This window comes from Notolepis coatsorum, assembly GCF_963971535.1.
Source record: "Notolepis coatsorum genome assembly, chromosome: 14".
In the NCBI taxonomy this organism is placed as follows: Eukaryota; Metazoa; Chordata; class Actinopteri; order Aulopiformes; family Paralepididae; genus Notolepis; species Notolepis coatsorum.
The window spans coordinates 84,012,905-84,031,436 of NC_140178.1; the positions used below are offsets into that span (position 1 = coordinate 84,012,905).

The 18,532-nt window shown below is 43.6% G+C and overlaps 2 protein-coding genes across 2 annotated transcripts in view; one reads left to right on the forward strand and one right to left on the reverse strand.

The window, feature by feature from the left end:
* yipf2 (Yip1 domain family, member 2) overlaps nucleotides 1-1,703 on the reverse strand; it is a 31,610-nt gene extending 29,907 nt beyond the window's left edge. The window contains exons 1-2 of the mRNA XM_084329583.1: nucleotides 1,302-1,703; nucleotides 652-717 (exon numbers count right to left, since the gene is read on the reverse strand). Of these exons, the coding sequence (XP_084185709.1) occupies nucleotides 652-682 (31 nt within the window). The 5' untranslated portion in view covers nucleotides 683-717; nucleotides 1,302-1,703. The remainder of the gene's footprint in view (nucleotides 1-651; nucleotides 718-1,301) is intronic.
* A 534-nt stretch (nucleotides 1,704-2,237) lies between these two features.
* On the forward strand, nucleotides 2,238-7,278 carry timm29 (translocase of inner mitochondrial membrane 29). Its single transcript, XM_084329584.1, has 2 exons — nucleotides 2,238-2,344; nucleotides 5,126-7,278. The coding sequence occupies exons 1-2, from the start codon at nucleotides 2,239-2,241 to the stop codon at nucleotides 5,827-5,829; spliced, it is 810 nt and encodes a 269-aa protein (XP_084185710.1). The 5' UTR covers nucleotide 2,238; the 3' UTR covers nucleotides 5,830-7,278.
* The last annotated feature ends 11,254 nt before the right edge of the window (nucleotides 7,279-18,532 follow it).

Below are 18,532 nucleotides of genomic sequence, written 5' to 3' on the forward strand. Positions count from 1 at the left end.
TTTTTTTGGGACAGTGGTGAAACAAGTTAGTTTGGAGCCCTGGTACCACCGGGCCTGAACACTGACTACATCTGTATACCTATAAATGTGTATGTATGTAGTACTATGTACTAATACTACTATATCAGCTCTGTAGAACACTAAAGTAGCTTTCAAAACATTTAGCAAAACCAGACAAGGTGGCTCACCTTTCTTTTTCAAAACATTTTGTTTTTTGTTATGGTGGAACACTTGTGACAAGTTCTCAAAATCTTATTGTTTTAACTTTAAAGATTAATTGATAAGACTTTTAATTGAAACGACTAGATTTACAGACCTTTCCCCACACGATCGTCCTGCAAATGAATCATGTAAAATAATGTGTTTCTATCTAGCATTTATCAAAGACCAGTGCAACTTTGTAAATACTGTTGTACCCCTGTCAGATACACTTAAATCTTTCACATAAATCATACAATCTGAAATAAAATTAAAACTCACTTTTTAGGCTAAACTAAAAGAAAGTCTAGAGATTAAACAGAGAGAGAGATGTGTATACGGTGAAGATCATACCATGGGTAAACGGGTGGCACTGGTACATTATCAAATAAGGGAGCATGTGGAACATTGTGGATGGATGCTTTGGCCAGAGGTTAATTCTGGGACTCTCACCTTGGAATTTCAGATCATCTGGACTTGCCATCGTAGCACTGGAGTAACGGCAAGCTCATACACGTCCTGGGAGGCGAAGACAGTTGAGTTAAGAAAACATATGGCAAGAGTCTGTTTGATTGATTGATTGATTGATTGATTGAAAACTGTATTAACAGATTGCAGAATGGGTACAGTACAGTACAGCTCAATACATACAATTGTTAAGGGGATGCAGACGAGAGAAAGACTTGCGTCTTGTTTACATCAGGGTCCCCCATTTTCAATTCATCATAACATATATGACATACAGACAGTACTGCTACATCTACATTTATGACATACAATATTTGCAAATACAGTACTGTTTGTGATACAAAGACGAAGAGCAATCATAACGCTACATAGAAAAAGTACGCAATAGATCTATTAAGTAACTGCTCAATGAAACAACGTTAGCAGCAGTAGCACTGTGGCAATGCAAAAGTAGGACATGTGTCACCACCACACAGCCAACACTTAACAATTGGTAACGTAGCTAAGTAATACTAGTTGTCATGCAAGCTAGCAGGATAAATAACATTATGTTAAATGAGCGATGTATCTATTGACCACACGCTGGTTTTGAACGCCTTGAGCAGAACAACTATCGTTAGATTAGATGACCCCACCTGTATTTCGCAGGACTCCCCTTTATCCGCAATGATGATGTGATGGCACCGGTCCAGGGAGGACAGCTAACGCTAGCTAGCATACACGCTAGCAAGCTATGTATATCCACCGACCACCACGTATGTGTCAATATTAGCAAGATGATCCGAAATAGCTAGCTAATAAAGTATCTTACTTGTACAGCTACGGTGAGACAAAGCCCACATGCACATTATTCCTTCCTTATTCCACGTCACCTTGTGTACACAAGATAACTGACAGAGGAGCTCGGCTGTCACGTGACCAGGGTGAGTTGGACTGTTTTAGGGTAGCAAAATATGATTGTGGTCGATAAGAAATGTGGATTAAACATTTTTAAATATAATTTACATTAGCTAGGGCATGGATAAATGTTTGCTTGTTTTTCCTTCTAAAGTTTTCTATTCTCATCCGGAAGAATAATATTGAGTCACATTTCCGCCGCCATTTTGGCTCAGTGCGAGTTCCGGTTGCGTTCTTTCCTGTGGGTGGTGACGGCAATGTGCCCACCATCGCGGGTCTGCGTGATTTTTTCCGTAGCCTTTGTTTACGAAGACGCTCTCTGATTGGCCAGCCGCGTACAGCGAAGACCCTCTCTGATTGGTTTAGCGCCGAAGGGTCTCTTCCGACTTGTACATATATTCTCTGCTTCAAAGTGGTTATGCTTTGGCCCTCTTTCGAAGTCTTAGACTGAGTTAGGGTTAAGGTTAGGGTTAGCCTAGGGACGTTAAGGTTAAGGTTTTAGGCGGAAGAGACCCTTCGGCGCTAAACCTATCAGAGAGGGTCTTCGCTGTACGCGGCTAGCCAATCAGAGAGCGTCTTCGCAAACAAAGGCTACGGAAAGAAATCACGCTCACGGTCTTTTCCCTGTCAACACGTGACCTTCCGGGGACGTTAGTTATTATTACGGTGAACAACATGGCCGCCTCGTGGGTGATGATGAGGAGACTGTGCACCGCGGCGGCAGGGGCTGCAGCTCCGGCCAAAACCACCCGAATGGAACGGTTGAAAAAGAGTAAAGCGGGTGAGAAATGTAGCTATAGTCACTTACTTGTCATGCTAACTTTACACGATTCGTGTCATGTGTGAAAGCTCTGTTGCCGTTAGACCTCCCAAGTAGCCGACAGCGGGGAACAGGTTGGACCCAAATATATTTCCTGTCAACTATTGCAATATTATCATACATTGCAACAGGAAATAAAACAGGAGCCTTTTGGAATGTTATTGTTGTCACATTGAAACCGTCTAGATATACAAAACGACCTGTCAATACGACAACGATTATTAGGTGAATCGATTTTTCACGCCATCAAAATATATGGTTAGAGCCAAGTTGATACTACTTTACTAGATACGTTAGACAAGTGCTGGGAGGCTTCTATTTGCAAAAGCGTAGAACCATCTCATGCCAGAAATGATCAATACACCTGTGAATATTATTGAGTGGTAGGCAGAGTCATTTAAATGGTTGCCACCTAAAATGAGGTTTATAATATTCTAGTACTGCTGGAAGGTCTAAACCAGAATGAACCTGTTAAGCCCTAGCCATATTTTCAGAAAATTCGTCTAAAAGTATACCTAAGTAAATGGAAGATTGCTCCACTTCTACAAGGTCCATTAGCATGTTCTTAGTATCTAGGCACATCTATGGATTCCCAGTGTCAGACTGTCTGTTACTAGGCTTGAGTAAATTGTAATTAGGGGTGCACCGATGTATCGGTCGGGTATCGGCCGATAAGTGCCTTGTTGACTGCAATCGGCCTATCGGCCTATCGGCCGATAAGCTCGAATGTGCCGATGGCAGTAGCCGATAAATATCCATCAATTTGTGTCGCGTCAAAAGGCAAAAAAAACTGCACAACGCCGCCCCCGGCCCACACACACACAAGCTACTGCATCAAAGTTACTACTTATGATTAACAAATGCATTCGTTTTGTGGCATTAACGTTATATAGTGTTACACGTTAAATAACATCAGCATATTATTTACCCGAACGTAGCAAGCATTACTCGTTCATACTAGCTCAGTTCCTTCCGTTGCTCATAGAGCCCTGAGTTTTACCCATTCTGCAATCTGTTAATAAAGTTTTCAATCAGACACATGTATAGAAAGGCTTTGTTTTATTATAACATTCGTTGCAGTAAAATCATAAAAAAAAAAAAAAAAGCTAAACGTCGGCCGCGCCGCCGCGGGGATCTAATGTTGTTGTTGTTGACGAGCTCAGCTCTCGTCAAAATCAATGGCGGACAAAAGCGGAAGTAAAAAATGTATACGATTACGCGCTTGCCGATTGGTGGTAACAGCAGAGGCGGGTGCAAGCGGTGTGTGACGTAATTGGCAGAATCGACTGTCAATCAAAATTTCATTGGTTGAGAGCTCTGGTTGAGACAATAGTATCCAGCTGCAGCCCGGTAGACCATACTGGGAGAACTAGTATCTAGCTGCAGCCCGGCAGACCATACTGGGAGAGAGATAGTGCTATTTCTTGATGTTTCCTTTTTTTAAGTAAGTAAAGAGGCTTATGTTCATATCGGTGAGCACAATTTGTATCACAAATAAACAGTAGTTTCATAAAATATATATATATATATACCAAAAAAAAAAAAAAATATAAAAAAAAAAATGTTTGCCACAAATATCGGTATCGGCCAATTGTGTTAGTTGAACAATCGGTATCGGTGGCAAATTTTCATATCGGTGCATCCCTAATTGTAATGAACCAAAGGAGAATTGAGACGTGAAAAGTTACCACTGAGCTCATTCAGCACCTTCTTGAGATCATCACATATGAAAAATCTAAGCAAATTAATAAAGGACAGATGATTTACAGGGGGTTTTGTAGATGCAGTACTGAATTTTGCCATCCGGACACATGCCGTTTGAAATATGAATATAGAATGTAAGGCCTATAAATTACCTTATTATGGCCAAGTCATACATCTATGGATCGGGCCAAATCTCCTCTTTCCAATGGCAGAGTTCAATCTGGATTTAGTACCACCAGGCGCCCATAACAGGGCAGCAAAAAACGTGAATGAAATCTACTGTAAGTAGACATAAAGGTAAAGAAACACATTACGTTATATTTTATGGCAATATCGTTCAGGTTTGTTCGACCCATAATGACAAAGATAACGTCACCATTTTTCGCTAATAATATTTTCAACAGCTTTGACAGGCTGGTGAGAGCTGGGTAGTGTAGTTTTATGAAATGTTGATGCCCATTGAAAGCCCTGGGTCTCCTCTCTCTTAGGACTACAACGTTTTTATGACTGCTTCCTTTATTTCTGTCTAATTCATCCGGTTTCCACCAGGATGTGCCAAGATATTTATAAACTCATATTTTGCTATCAACACTTAAAATCATTGGTAAACAAACGTAGTGCTGAAAATATACAATTTGACTGCTGTTTTGATAGGGTTAGGGTCTTTACTCTTGGCTACATTTGAAAAAGAAACGCAACATTAATTAATATGGACTGTATTCGTCTATTTATGACATGCAATTGATCTCATACCGGATTGCTCGGGCTTAAAATCTCTCGAGTGTAAGAGCTCACACAGACATTTCTCGTGGATTCAGAGGCCCATGCATTGTCTATGGTGCCGCCCCCAAATTGTACATCCCAGTTACATCACTGATTGGAGGGTTTTCTACAATTTCTAGCTTTAGAAGAGAGTTATGCGTGTTGTTCACAAATACTGGCGGAAGTGTCCTGAGGCACAGGAAGGATAATGTGAATTGTTCAATTGGGTGGCTTTCACCTTTAACTACAACTGCAATCTCTTTCCTCCTCTGCTAGTCATGTGGATCCGTGGCCTGCTGTCGGACTACAAGGAGGCCGGTCGGGATGCAGTGGTTGGTGCGTGGGAGCGGCCGGTCAAGGCCTCAGTCTACCTGGGCCTGCTGGGCGGCTCCTGGGCCTGTATGTACACCAAACCCGATGACGCATCCTTTAAGACCACCCTCATGGATTGCTCCAATCAGCTGGGCCTGCTGTCGCCCTGGATACGCAATGGAACCACCGACGGACACGTGCAGAACTTGGTGAAACTTTGCAACGAGGGGCGGTTGGGGCACATTAGCTTGGCGGTAGTGGCGCTAACATACCGCACAGATTATGACGAGGACGCCAACCTGTATGAGGCCCAGTGCTCCAACATATCGGTCCCCTGGAGGGAGCTACCTGAGCGCATAGTGGATGTGGGCTTCATCGGTCGCTGGTGGGTCCTGGACTTTAAGATGAAGGACCACGATATCAACGAGGAGGAGTTCAAGCACTTGTCCGCAGACATGCAGGCCACTACATCACCCAGTGTTCAGGAGGTGGAAAGGAATGAGGGGCTGCATAAAGCTTCCTGGCTGCCCCTAAAGATGGAGGAGGATGAGCAGGAACCTCCAGCAGAGGAGGGAAATGGAAAAGAAGAGAGTGGTGTAGAACAGGAGCTAGTAGAGAGTGGTGTAGAACAGGACCCAGTGAAGGAGGCTCAGTTGCAGCAGGCCTGAGTGCCGCCACAGACCAATCCATTCTCACCGCGGTGGACCGATCCTGGATCATGGTGCTTCTCCATTTACCGGTACGGTACAGGGCGGCAAGCATTTGTATCCTACCCGTGCCGTATCGCCCGTTACGCTTCTCCATTACACAAGCGGCTCGCTTGCCTGGCTCACAAAATTCAAATCAAACTGTCAAACTTCACAGATTAAATCCAGCAATTGGATATCCTATTTCTCGCCGAAAATGTTGTCTGAAACATATTTTAGTGAACCGTTGAGGTGAAAAAAGATAAACTTTACGAGCAAGCAGACATTTATTTCCGACTTGCCTGCCTCGTGGAATTTAGATCACACTTGTCAAACTAGGCATCGCAGATCAAACATGAAATTAGATCCAGCAATTGCATATCCTACTCCTCACCTAAAATGTGAACTGGGCTCAGATCAGTTGGCAGTGGTGAAAGCGAAACAAAGAGGGAGCATGGATTCTGCCACGGCACAGCAAGGATTAGCACCATTAGTGGACACTGGGGGTGCCACGATCAAATCAATCAAAATTAATGAAAATGATAGAATCACGACACCCCTAGTTGACACAGTTTTAGGTCAATGATGATTAGGGATGGGTACCGAATTCGGTACTTTTGAGGTACCGAACCGAAACACGTCGGTACTACAGAGTATCTACTTTTTTCTTTTCATGTCAACGTTCACACGCACAATATATGCTTACCTAGGATTTGACTTGATTCAACAACAAAGCAGTCAAAGCAATGACAAGCCGAAAACTGTCGAAATTGTAGTTATTTGAAGTTTGGATTTTTTTTTTACGACTGAGGTAGGTAAATAAAATTTCTTGAGACTAAAGTACCGGAAAAAAGGTACCGTTGGGTACCGGTATCGATTCACAGGTACCGGTACCGGTATCGGTTCAAATGTGAAAGGTACCCATCCCTAATGGAATGACGGAAATTGACGTTATTATTAATGGATGAGAAGTTTAAACGTGTGTGTGTGTATATCCTCTGTCTACTGGAGAGGATATGGGGCTCTCACCCAAACCTGTTGATATTGTGAATTAGGCTGCAACATGATGATCTGACAAAGATTGTTGATGGTTTTAACAAACGCCTTTCTGTAAAGATTTAGCAAATGCACATGATGGAATTGACATGATAAACTCTGCCAACTGCATAGCATTACGGTGAAGCGCCAAAGCCGATATCAGCTTGGTTTTTGGTATTTATGTTGCCACATAGGATCACAGTAGATCGTATATCGCTAATCTTTTTTGTCCAGTGACCCCAAAACTAAAGCAGTGACTGACTGAATCTGTATTGACAGAAATCACAGAGTCAAGGTTACTCTGAAATCTTGTTGGGACATTAAATCTATTATTGAAACACTTTGTTTTTGCTAATTATTTAATGTGTTGTCCATGTGACACCTGCAGACCACTCACAAATAAACATATGAAAATGTTGTCCGATAACTGATACTACTTTTGTACGTACTGAAACAATGTCAGCCCACAATCCTGTGCTGCATCATTGTCGCATGCAAGTAACGTTACCCAAACAAACAAGAAAAACGCACACAACAGCAGCTAGACAGAAATAATCATCAGTTATTCACATCGGCCCAGTTTAATAATAAAAAAAAGCACTAGCCGATGTATATACATCCGCCCAGTTTTGCTCATCGGACCGATACTGATACTAAAGTATTGCTATTTGACAGTGTGTGATGTATAGTAGGGCTGCAACGATTAGTCGACATAATCGACGACGAGGAATTGTTGCGTCGATTAGTCATAAAAAAAAAAGTATTATCATTTATTTATTTTTTATTTTTTTCACTACCTCTTTGTGAAAGTGGCTTATCAGCTCTGGTCCAGCCAGCTGAAGACTTCTTAACTTAACATAACAGACCGACAGTAAGTTTGGGGGAACTAATGGGATAACTGGGGATGTTGTTTGGTCCTGACAAGAGTCTCAAAGCAACTCTGAGGTCATGCTCAATGTCCAATCTGTTCCTCTGCTCTGTCTTCAGCTGGACCAGAGCTGAGAAGCCACTTTCACAAAGATGGGTAGTGCAAAAAAAATTATATATAATTGTTTTTCGATTAGTCGACTAATCGAAAAAATTATCGACAGATTAGTCGACTACCAAAATAGTCATTAGTTGCAGCCCTAATGTATAGTGATTTATCACTTTTTCTTAAGTATCACGATACAATACTGTGAGGAAAACATTGTGTTATTACATCATCAACATCCTAGTCCAGAGATACCATTCTCCCCGACAAATCGCATCAAACGACAACCTTCCTTCCTGAAACTAGGGCTTCAGTTTCAGTGTAACCACCACATGGCTTCCCAGCTCCTAGCGATGAGTGTGGATCAATGCTTCCTCTTGTGTGTCCTCCACACTAAGCTGCGTGCGTTTGTCTGCGGAGAGGTGAGTCACTCTGCGCTTATCCTCAGCCCCCTTCTTCATGGGATTATATACGGCTGCAAGGTTGGGCCCCACAGGCCCAGAGGATAGGCATCTCTTATTCTTTAACGAGTCTGGTTAATTATGCTCCCGCTAATCGCATTGCCTTTGACCGAGCCCCCCTCCCCGTGTCATTGTGGAACTTTAATTCGGTTTGCAGTGAGAGAATCCTCGCTCTCCAGATTATTCTCTCGCCTCCCGCTTCCTCACGTTCCTTAAATCGCGCCACCTCTTTGTCCACCTTTGCATCCTTCTATCTTTCTCTCAATTTATTTCAGTCTCTTTGTTGCGTTGATCCTGCAGTTGTTTTTGGACTGTGAAGCAGCGCTGGCCCGCGCTTCCTGCCTCAGCTGTGGTGGACAGGATCACTCGTCCTCACTTCCTGCCTCAGCTGTGATGAACAGGTTCACTCGTCCTCACTTCCTGCCTCAGCTGTGATGAACAGGATCACTAGTCCTCACTTCCTGCCTCAGCTGTGGTGGACAGGATCACTCGTCCTCACTTCCTGCCTCAGCTGTGATGAACAGGATCACTCGTCCTCACTTCCTGCCTCAGCTGTGATGAACAGGATCACTCGTCCTCACTTCCTGTCTCAGCTGTGGTGGACAGGATCACTAGTCCTCACTTCCTGCTTCCTGCCCCAGCTGTGGTGGACAGGATCACTCGTCCTCGCTTCCTGCCTCAGCTGTGATGAACAGGATCACTCACCCCCCGCATCTATACTTTCCGTAGCCGCATTTCTGGCAGACGCTCTCTGATTAGCCACTGTTGCCTAATCGCATGACGAGCTGTGTCTTTGCCCATTTCCGCGTCGAACAGCCTGCAAACTACCTGGCGTTCTATCGCCATGCTCTAAGACAAACTCTAACCTTAACCAACTTCGAAAGAGTGCCTAAGCTTAACCAGTGTAGAAACAGACGTCGGCCAATCAGAAAGCGTCTTGCCAGAAATGCGGCTACGGAAAGTATAGACGCCACTCACCCTCACTTCCTGCCTCAGCTGTGGTGGACAGGATGCGTGATTACACAAACGAGCCGCATTTCTCGGAGACGCTCTCTGATTGGCCGACGCCTGTTTCTACACTGGTTAAGCTTAGGCACTCTTCGAAGTAGGTTAAGGTTAGAGTTTGTCTTAGAGCGTGACGGCAAGTTCTTTCGACGGTTAAGCTTAGGCACTCTTTCGAAGTTGGTTAAGGGTAGAGTTTGTCTTAGAGCATGGCGATAGAACGCCAGGTAGTTTGCAGGCTGTTTGACGAGGAAATAGGCAAAGACACAGCTCGTCACGGATTGGCCAAACTCGTCAGTGGCCAATCAGAGAGCGTCTCCGAGAAATGCGGCTTGTTTGTGTAATCACGCGGACAGGAACACTCACCCTCACTTCCTGCCTCAGCTGTGGTGGACAGGATCACTCGTCCTCACTTCCTGCCTCAGCTGTGGTGGACAGGATCACTCGCCCTCACTTCCTGCCTCAACTGGTGGACAGGATGCCTGAATATTTTCCACAACAAAGTTTGTGTTTCCGAGTCTCTGATTGCAGTGATTGGCCAGGTCATGTGACATGTACGCCCAATCGTGGGACCGCAAGTTTTTGGATGGTTAAGCTTAGGCGCTCTTTCGAAGTTGGTTAAGGTTAGAGTTTGTCTTAGAGCAGGGCGATAGAACGCCTGCCCTGATTCCAAACTCTAACCTTAACCAACTGCGAAAGAGTCTCCTAAGCTTAACCAGTGATAAACTAGGCGTTAGGTAGTTTGCAGGCTGTTCGACCCGGAAATAGGCGCAGAACTTGCCGTCCCACGATTGGCGCACATGTCACATGACCTTGCCAATCAGAGCGCACAACTCGAACGCGGAAACAAGTTTGTTGTGGAAAGTATAGACGCGGACAGGATCACTCGTCCTCACTTCCTGCCTCAGCTGTGGTGGACAGGTTCACTCGCCCTCACTTCCTGCTTCCTGCCTCAGCTGTGATGAACAGGATCACTCGTCCTCACTTCCTGCCTCAGCTGTGGTGGACAGGATCACTAGTCCTCACTTCCTGCCTCAGCTGTGGTGGACAGGATCACTCGTCCTCACTTCCTGCCTCAGCTGTGGTGGACAGGATCACTAGTCCTCACTTCCTGCTTCCTGCCTCAGCTGTGGTGGACAGGATCACTAGTCCTCACTTCCTGCCTCAGCTGTGGTGGACAGGATCACTAGTCCTCACTTCCTGCCTCAGCTGTGGTGGACAGGATCACTAGTCCTCCTGCCTCAGCTGTGGTGGACAGGATCACTCGCCCTCGTTAGGAAGGAGTGCTACAACCTGCTTACAACCCTTCGTCTTCAAAGTGTAGTGTATGTATGCTTGTTCCTATACTGCTGTCCAATATCGCGCCGACATCAAGACTAAAATAAGGTATCGGTAGCTGGAGAATGTCCCCCAACACTAAAATTCAATGCCAAGAGCCACGTTAAAGATGTTCACAAAGCCATTTCATTTTCATTGTTTTTCCACACAAACGATGTTGGCTGGAGAAGAATATAATCTCAACCATTTTGTCCAGTGTCTCAAACTAATGGACTGAACGAATGTCTGAAGTCGACTGAAGGCTTCTTGTCCTCTGCGAAAGCATGCAATTGGTCCACTGATGGATACATCTTGATATTTGTCTAGTCTAGTGTGTTCATTAGATGGGTGAAATCCTCTTTCAGTGCCCCTGTGCCCGTTTCTTAGGCAGTTAGCCTCTCTGGTATGCACGCCATTAGTATTAGCCACGCTTCTAGGCCTCTTTGCTTTTGGAAATATATTCTTTTATTTATTTTATTTTTTTATTGATCTTACAAATATTCAAAGATATATTTCAACAGCATAATATGCAAATTCCAAAATTTGTTTTTTTTTCTTTTTCGTATAGACATATAAAACATACAAAAGACTTATACAGACATACCAAAAACAGACATGGAAATTATAAAAAATACTTACCAAAAAAAACATTACTATATGTGCATATATAACCAAGATGCATATACGTTAATGCATATACATATATAATACAATATAAAGTATAGGTACCATCAGGTCAGATCCCATTTTTCACCTTCATCATTGATAATACTGAAACCCCACCTTAATCATTCATCCCCAGACCGTTCAGTCAGGTGTAGAAAACTGTCCCATACCTCAGCGAAGATATCCTCTCTTCCTGCGACTCTATATGTCACCCTTTCATATGATGCTGTCCGGAACATTAGTTCCATCCATTCTTTAAAAGTAATATCAACAGGTGATTTCCAATGTCGTAATGCAATTCTACATCCTGATATCATGGCCATTCTATACCACATTCCCCGGTATTTAGGCAGTTTAATCCCTTTCGGTACTATACCCAAAACACATGCCATTGGGGCGTTATTTATCTTCACATTCAGAACCTTACTTAGGAACCTCACAATTTGATCCCACATTTTCCGGACCTTCTCACATTCGTACAGCATGTGCAGTAAAGTGCCTGTCTCCTTCTCACATCTCCAGCAGATGTCACTGTCCCTTAATTTCAGTCTGGCCAGTTTACTAGGCGTCCAATAGCTTCTGTTCAACACTTTGTAAAAAATAAGTTGTGATTGTGCCTCCCGCGAGAATTTACCCCATTTGGATACCAGCTTCTCCCATATTTCCTCAGTAATATCCTCACGTACATCGTTCTCCCAGCTCAGCCTCAGACCTGCCAACTTGGGTGCATTGTATTCTCTTATAACATCATAGAATCTTGACGCACCGCCTTTCCTACGCCATCCTTTATAAAATATTTCTTGAATTGCAGTAATCGGGCGAAATATATTCTTTTATATATATTCGACTAAGAGATTGGCAGTCGACTACGGCTCCTTTCGATCGATTAGTCGACTAATCGGGGTCAGCCCTAATTATTATTATTTCTATTACTTGGTATCAAACTAATGGACTGTCTGCTGTTCATAACTAATTAATCATAATGGTACTTGGTATTAGCAATGAGGAACTTGTATCGGTGCATCATTAATGCTTTTATTTTATGCTAATCATCCTATGCTTTAGATCTGTGTTTACTGACTGAAGGTAGCCTACTGTCAGGCACTTTTCTTTCCCTCTCATAGAATGAACCACATTAATAGAATCCAACCTGTAAAGTCTCTTAGTGCAGAAGTACAGATGCAACAACAACAATAACATGACAACATATGCAACATTTTAATAGGAAGTCAGTCTTCAATCGCTCACTCACTCAATGCCTTCTCCCCGCTCTCAAAAACAAGAACAAGAGGAGAAGTTGATCCAAGGTATCTGCTCGTTTTGTTATTGAGAAGTTTGCAAGTGGTGTTGGAAATCCACAGAGGACACTGAAACACAGGCTGCTCAGCACTCAAACAATGGCCATGGTGGTGACCATTACTCAACACTGAAAGTGTCAGCAGGTAACTTACTCCAGTTTGCCCCCGCTCAGGACAGAACAATAGCATTGACCATGCAATTTGCCCCGTAGGCCAAAGGGGCCCTCTGGTCAAACAAAGACCCCCTTACACAGACACACACACACGCACAGTGACCCCCCCCCCCTCAGGGGGCTAAGACGTCTGACCGGTAACCCAACCTCTGAACGGAAGCGGAGACAAACCTGAATCTGGCCTTAATGGGGTTAAAGGTGAATCCATGATGTCACTAACATGCTTTAACTGATCACCGGCAGGGACTATCGAATGTCAACCTGTAAAAAGGTATGGGTCAGGAGGGGCCGACGCCTCGCTCTGAAAAGGTCTCGTGAAATGTCTCGCCGCTATCGGAGATCTCTGGAGGATCCATCTTGGATGGAATCGGTGGTTGTTTTGTTATCGATTATTGATTGTTTTTTTCTCCTTCAGCCTGGTCAGGTCTGACCAAAGTACATCTGATAACAACAAACGGTAGTCTGGATACCAAATATAACTGTCCAAAAACAGATTGGCATTAGGTAGGATCAGAGGGAAAGAGTAATGTCCTTACTGAATATCTCGCATGTAAGTACTGTTACTTATTTTTCTTTCTTTTGCTTGATCTTTGAAAATATGTTGATGGGCTTGGGAATGCTCCCTTTTACTCTAGGGGAGGTAGGCCCAATAATAATAAAAATCATTCAGATTTACCTAAATGCACCAAAATTGTTACTCTGGTGGCCATTTTTTTTTCTGCCATTCCCAGCGAATGGGTTTTTTCCTACATATCTGCTGAACTGAACATGATGGGATAGAAAAATCCTACCCCCATATTTACATCATGCAATGCAATGATACCAAGGCAAACATCACAAACTGTTAAAAATAAAGTGAAGGCTAACATCACTGTCACTGGTCCTCAACGATGAAGTGAAGGACTAACATCACTGTCACTTGTCCTCAACGATGAAGTGAAGGCTAACATCCCCGCCAATGGTCCTCAGGGACAGCAGCACAATTAGTAGGCAATACATATCCTTAATAATTCTAAGCAAATTATTTTTATTGGGTTCATCGTCCCAGTGAGGTTGGTTGATTTGTGTGTGTTTAGGTTAAAATGTGTTCAATGCATTCATGCCTATGAGTTTGTTTCTGAGTCTACTTATGTATAAATGATTTGGTAAGTGCACAGTGTGTGTGTGTGTGTGTGTGACAATCCGTCAGGCCCTGAGGCCGTGTATTTACTGTGCTTCTCTCTCCATAATGTCCTGATGCACTCCGCTTGTCAGTCAGAGGGCCCGTAGGGAGGTCTCTGTCTGAGTGCTGCTGGGAGCCCAGTGCACATGCGCACACACACCCCGCCACACACACACAACAATATAATCACTAAAAGAAATGCACATTCAACCCATTTTTTACATTCAAATTGAAGACCAAATATTGTGTTTGGTATTCAAATAAATAAAATAAAAAATAATACAACAATCAGGGTTAACGCATGTTTTTGATGTGTTTATTATTATTTATTTTACTTGGAAAATACAATATGATTAGGGCATGGTTACTCTGATCACAATGCCTTCAGACAAGCTACCTGCATACATGTGATTACACGTGATCATATGTGAACGCAAAGTGACTTGTGTAAAAACACGAGTTGCATAATATTCACGTGGGTTTCCTGTAAGAGAACACAGACAACATCTTAAATCTTTGTTAAAATATTGTTCAGTTCAAGAAAATATTAAAAAAAAGTATAAAGAAAGAACAACTAGACTTTATGTAGTTGAGGGGTAACAGGTTTCCCTATGACTATATTCTTTATTTTTTTCCTCTCGTGTTATTGTAAGTATTGATTGTTAAATATGTGTAATTGACAGACCATCTATTTCTACTGTTAATTTATTGTTTTGAGTAAGGTGCAGACAAAATAAGATTTTCTTCTCCCTGCTCCCTGCTTTTATTAAGAAATTATACTATTTTACGTGTCTCCACGTTTTTCTCTACTTGTTTAACCCTGTCATCTACTGCATCCTCTCAATCTTTCTCTCTCTCTCTCTATCCTGTCTCTCCCTCCATCCTACCCCTATGGCCTCTATCGACCCTGAATCCTTACTCTGTCTCCCCCGCCCCCACCCGCCCGCCCTCCCTTTGTTGTCCACCCGGCAGACAGCCACCCTATCTGTCGGTCGGAGGGGTCAGCGAGGGTGGTCATTGTCAGGTGGCCGCGTCTGCCTGTCAGACAGACGGATGACCTCTGCCGACACACAGGCAGACAAACAAGGACTGGACACCCAGGGGCTGCATTCATGGTGGGATATGAATGGGGGGAAATATCACAAAGTCTTTCCTCCTTCTTTCTCTCTCTCTTTCTCTTAATTTCCTATCTCCTTCTAAATATCTGTCACTTTACATTTATTTTACTTTAACCCTGTCTGCCTTTTCTTTTGCTGCAGGACAGAAACCCTCTGAAAACCATCGTTTTTGCTGAATAGGGCCCGAAAGTAATTTAATTACCCCTTTTCTTATCAACCGTATTGTGTATCATACTGTGTTGACATGTCCATTTTATGTGTATGCCAATTTCTTGACTTTGTCTATTTTGCTGCTGTCTATTTTATGCTTATTTTATGCCTAATTTTATGTCTCCACTTCATGCATTGCTCTTGATCTGCCAATTTTGTGCTCATTTAATGTATTTTTTACGGCAGTGAATCACTTTGAGCTGCAATTCTTGTATGAAAGGTGCTATACAAATAAAGTTTATTATTACCTTTTATGGTGTTTGTATGGTTTTTCCCCTCCCTGTTAAAATAAATGTTATTAAAATGAAGTAAATTGGATGAAATACAAAAAACGCAATTTTAAAATCTTAGTATCTGATGATTGTGAATGTCATTGTTAAATACAGGAGATTACAAGTAACATTACACATGCTGTTCAAAGATGTTCTAAGACCGACTTGTTTGGTTCTTCGCCTTGAGGACGAAGGACTTTCAGTTCGTTCCTCTTCTGTTAAGACATCTGCAAAGAACACGGCAACAGCAACAGACCTTTAGGGAACTGAATGCACTTCTCAGACATCATACATGCAGGTAGAATAACAACAGCAGCAGCAACAATTACTCAAACAAACTTGTGTCTTCTCCTTGTCTGTCCAATTAGCGCACGTGTCTTGAGCCAGCATTGCAGAGGTGTGTGTACGCCCCCCTTACATTTGTTGAAGTTATAAAAGTAAAGTCAAGTTCAAGTTTGTTTATTAATTATCACAATAAAATACACATACTTTATGGTGAAATGCTTGGTTCTATAATAATAATGCATAATGTAATAATGCAGGACCTGTCGCAGAGGTCTTTAATTGGCATGCAACGACATGTTAGCGGCACACAGCGGTTAGTTAGCACACACACACACACCGGAACACACACGCATGCATTGTCTTTTAGGATCGCCGATGTGATACTCCTCTGCGCTTAACCCATCCCATCGTCCTTCCCCCCAAGGGCAGCCGGGAGCAGACGAGGGCTGTGGCGTGAGCCACGCCCCGGGGACCATCCAAGTGCTCCTGCCCGTCTTCGTCACGGACACGACAGCGTTAGTGATCTGTTGTTCTGCATGTTTTTCTATTGGGTATCTCTTATCGGGTGGGGGGGGGGGACCCTTGCGAGCACGGGAGAACATGCAAACTCCACACAGAAGGGCCCGGGAGATACCCCACCTGGGTACCTGGCATCGCGGAAACCTGGTCCCCAAGCGGGAAACGAACCCTGGACCTTCTTGCTGTGAGGCGACAGTGTTAACCACTGCACCACCGTGCCGCCCTTCTGTATGAGCCCCTGAGAGTGCTTCATACAGTAAAAGAAAGTAAGTAAGAAAGTAAGTAAAGAGGAATATACATATATGCAATATACAGTCTAAAGTACAACCTAGGTACAGTCTAAGTAAGTGAGTAAAAATGAGTAAACTGAGGTACAATGCAGAAAATTAGGTACAAAACTTTGAGGTAAGGTGCAATTGCAAATGAGGTATGAATGTACAGTAGTGCAAATCTCTTTAATAATAGATCAATATAATGTAGTGTTAACGTGTGTAAAGTGAGTGTTAAGGTTTGTTTAAAAGTGAGTGTGTGGATGTGTGCAATGAGTGTAGATGATGGGTTGGTACATGGAGTCATAGATATCTATATGCATGGAGTCATTGAGCATCCTGATGGCCTGGGGATAGAAGCTCCTTCTGAGTCTCAGCCACAGACACCTTCATAAGGGGAACGAACACCAGACACCAGCAGCCAAATGTTGGTACATTCCTCGGCTGACTGTGGATGGTAAACTTGTTAAGGTCCTTTCAGACACAATGCGACAATGGCACCACTGTGCTCTGAACCCTGTTGTCTCCAATGGCTTGTTTGCTTTTCACTGTGTCGAGCAAAGCTATAGGTTGAACTTCAGTCGCTGCGCTCTGTGATGTGCGCTGAACTCGGCAGGGTTGTGTCTGAAAGGGCCTTTACACTTTGGCAGGTAACCATTTGAGATCCTTCTCTATTCCAGCTGGCTGGGAAAGGGAAGTAGTGCACATGGCCGGTGAATTGTAGAACCTACCAGCCAGTATAGTGTGCCAGTAGGCATAAAGGAAAAACAATATTTATTTTCTGCCCTGAACGACTCACATTTTATACTCACATTTTAAATGTGAGACCAGTTATAATGACCCAGATCTGTTTATTTTCCATGTTTAGTCCGCAGTGATGTCACTACGTCCTATAGATTAAATCCTCTTCTCCCCCCCCCCCCCCCTTGTTACCTCTGCCAAGGCTTAGAGGTGCATGTATTGAAAAGCAATGGCCAGAATGCCATATAATTAGCTGTGCACATTCAGTACTCCTAGAGGTAGATGCCCTGTAGATCTCTCCTCTAGCGCCCACCATCAGGCCAAACTGAGAATAAGACATCTTGAAAGGTCACAGCATAATTGCCGTAGAATTTGCCGTGGGCACATGCATGACCCCAGGTGGAGAAAGCTATCGCTTTTGGCTAACCTGTGACCTTCCTCTATAGCTCCACCATCAGGCCAAACTTTCCATTTTCAAATGAGCATGTCTCCTTTCATCTCCCTCTTCCCTCCCTTCCTCCCAACTGACCCTCAGTCCCAACACAGACTTCCTGGAGCATGTTGACATTGTTGTCCAATCCTTCCTCACCTAGCCTGCACTTGATAATGGCAACCTTGAGTGGGAGAAGGAGGGGGGGAAGGGACGAGCGGACGGATGGATGGATGGATGAAATGGATGGATGGATGGAAGGAAGGAAGGAGGGAGGAAAAATAGAGGGGGGTGGGGGATGTCTGTCTGGCCACCATGTTGACCCCATTGACCAGCAGCTCCAGGCGTGTGCGCACATGCACACACACACACACCAGCCTAATCAATATGTAACTAGGGGGAAGGAGGGTGGATGATGGAGAGAGTGGGGGGATATGCTGGAATAAGGAGGAGAGGGAGGAGAGGAAAAGGAAGAGTGGGTTATCAATACAGCGAGAGAGAGAGAGAGAGAGAGAGAGAGAGAGAGAGAGAGAGAGAGAGAGAGAGCAGTGCTGTGAGGTGTATCATGTAAAGTCCTTTTCTGAGCTGTAGATCTTATGGAGATTCTTCACCTGAACGGCGAACGAAAGAGAAATGTCCTCAGTGCGCTTTGACTCAAATTTCAACTGAGTACAAATTATGAAGCTAAGCATCTGACTCATTTGTCATCATGAGTAGATGAATCCAGACCCAAATCTGGTAGTCTTTTCCC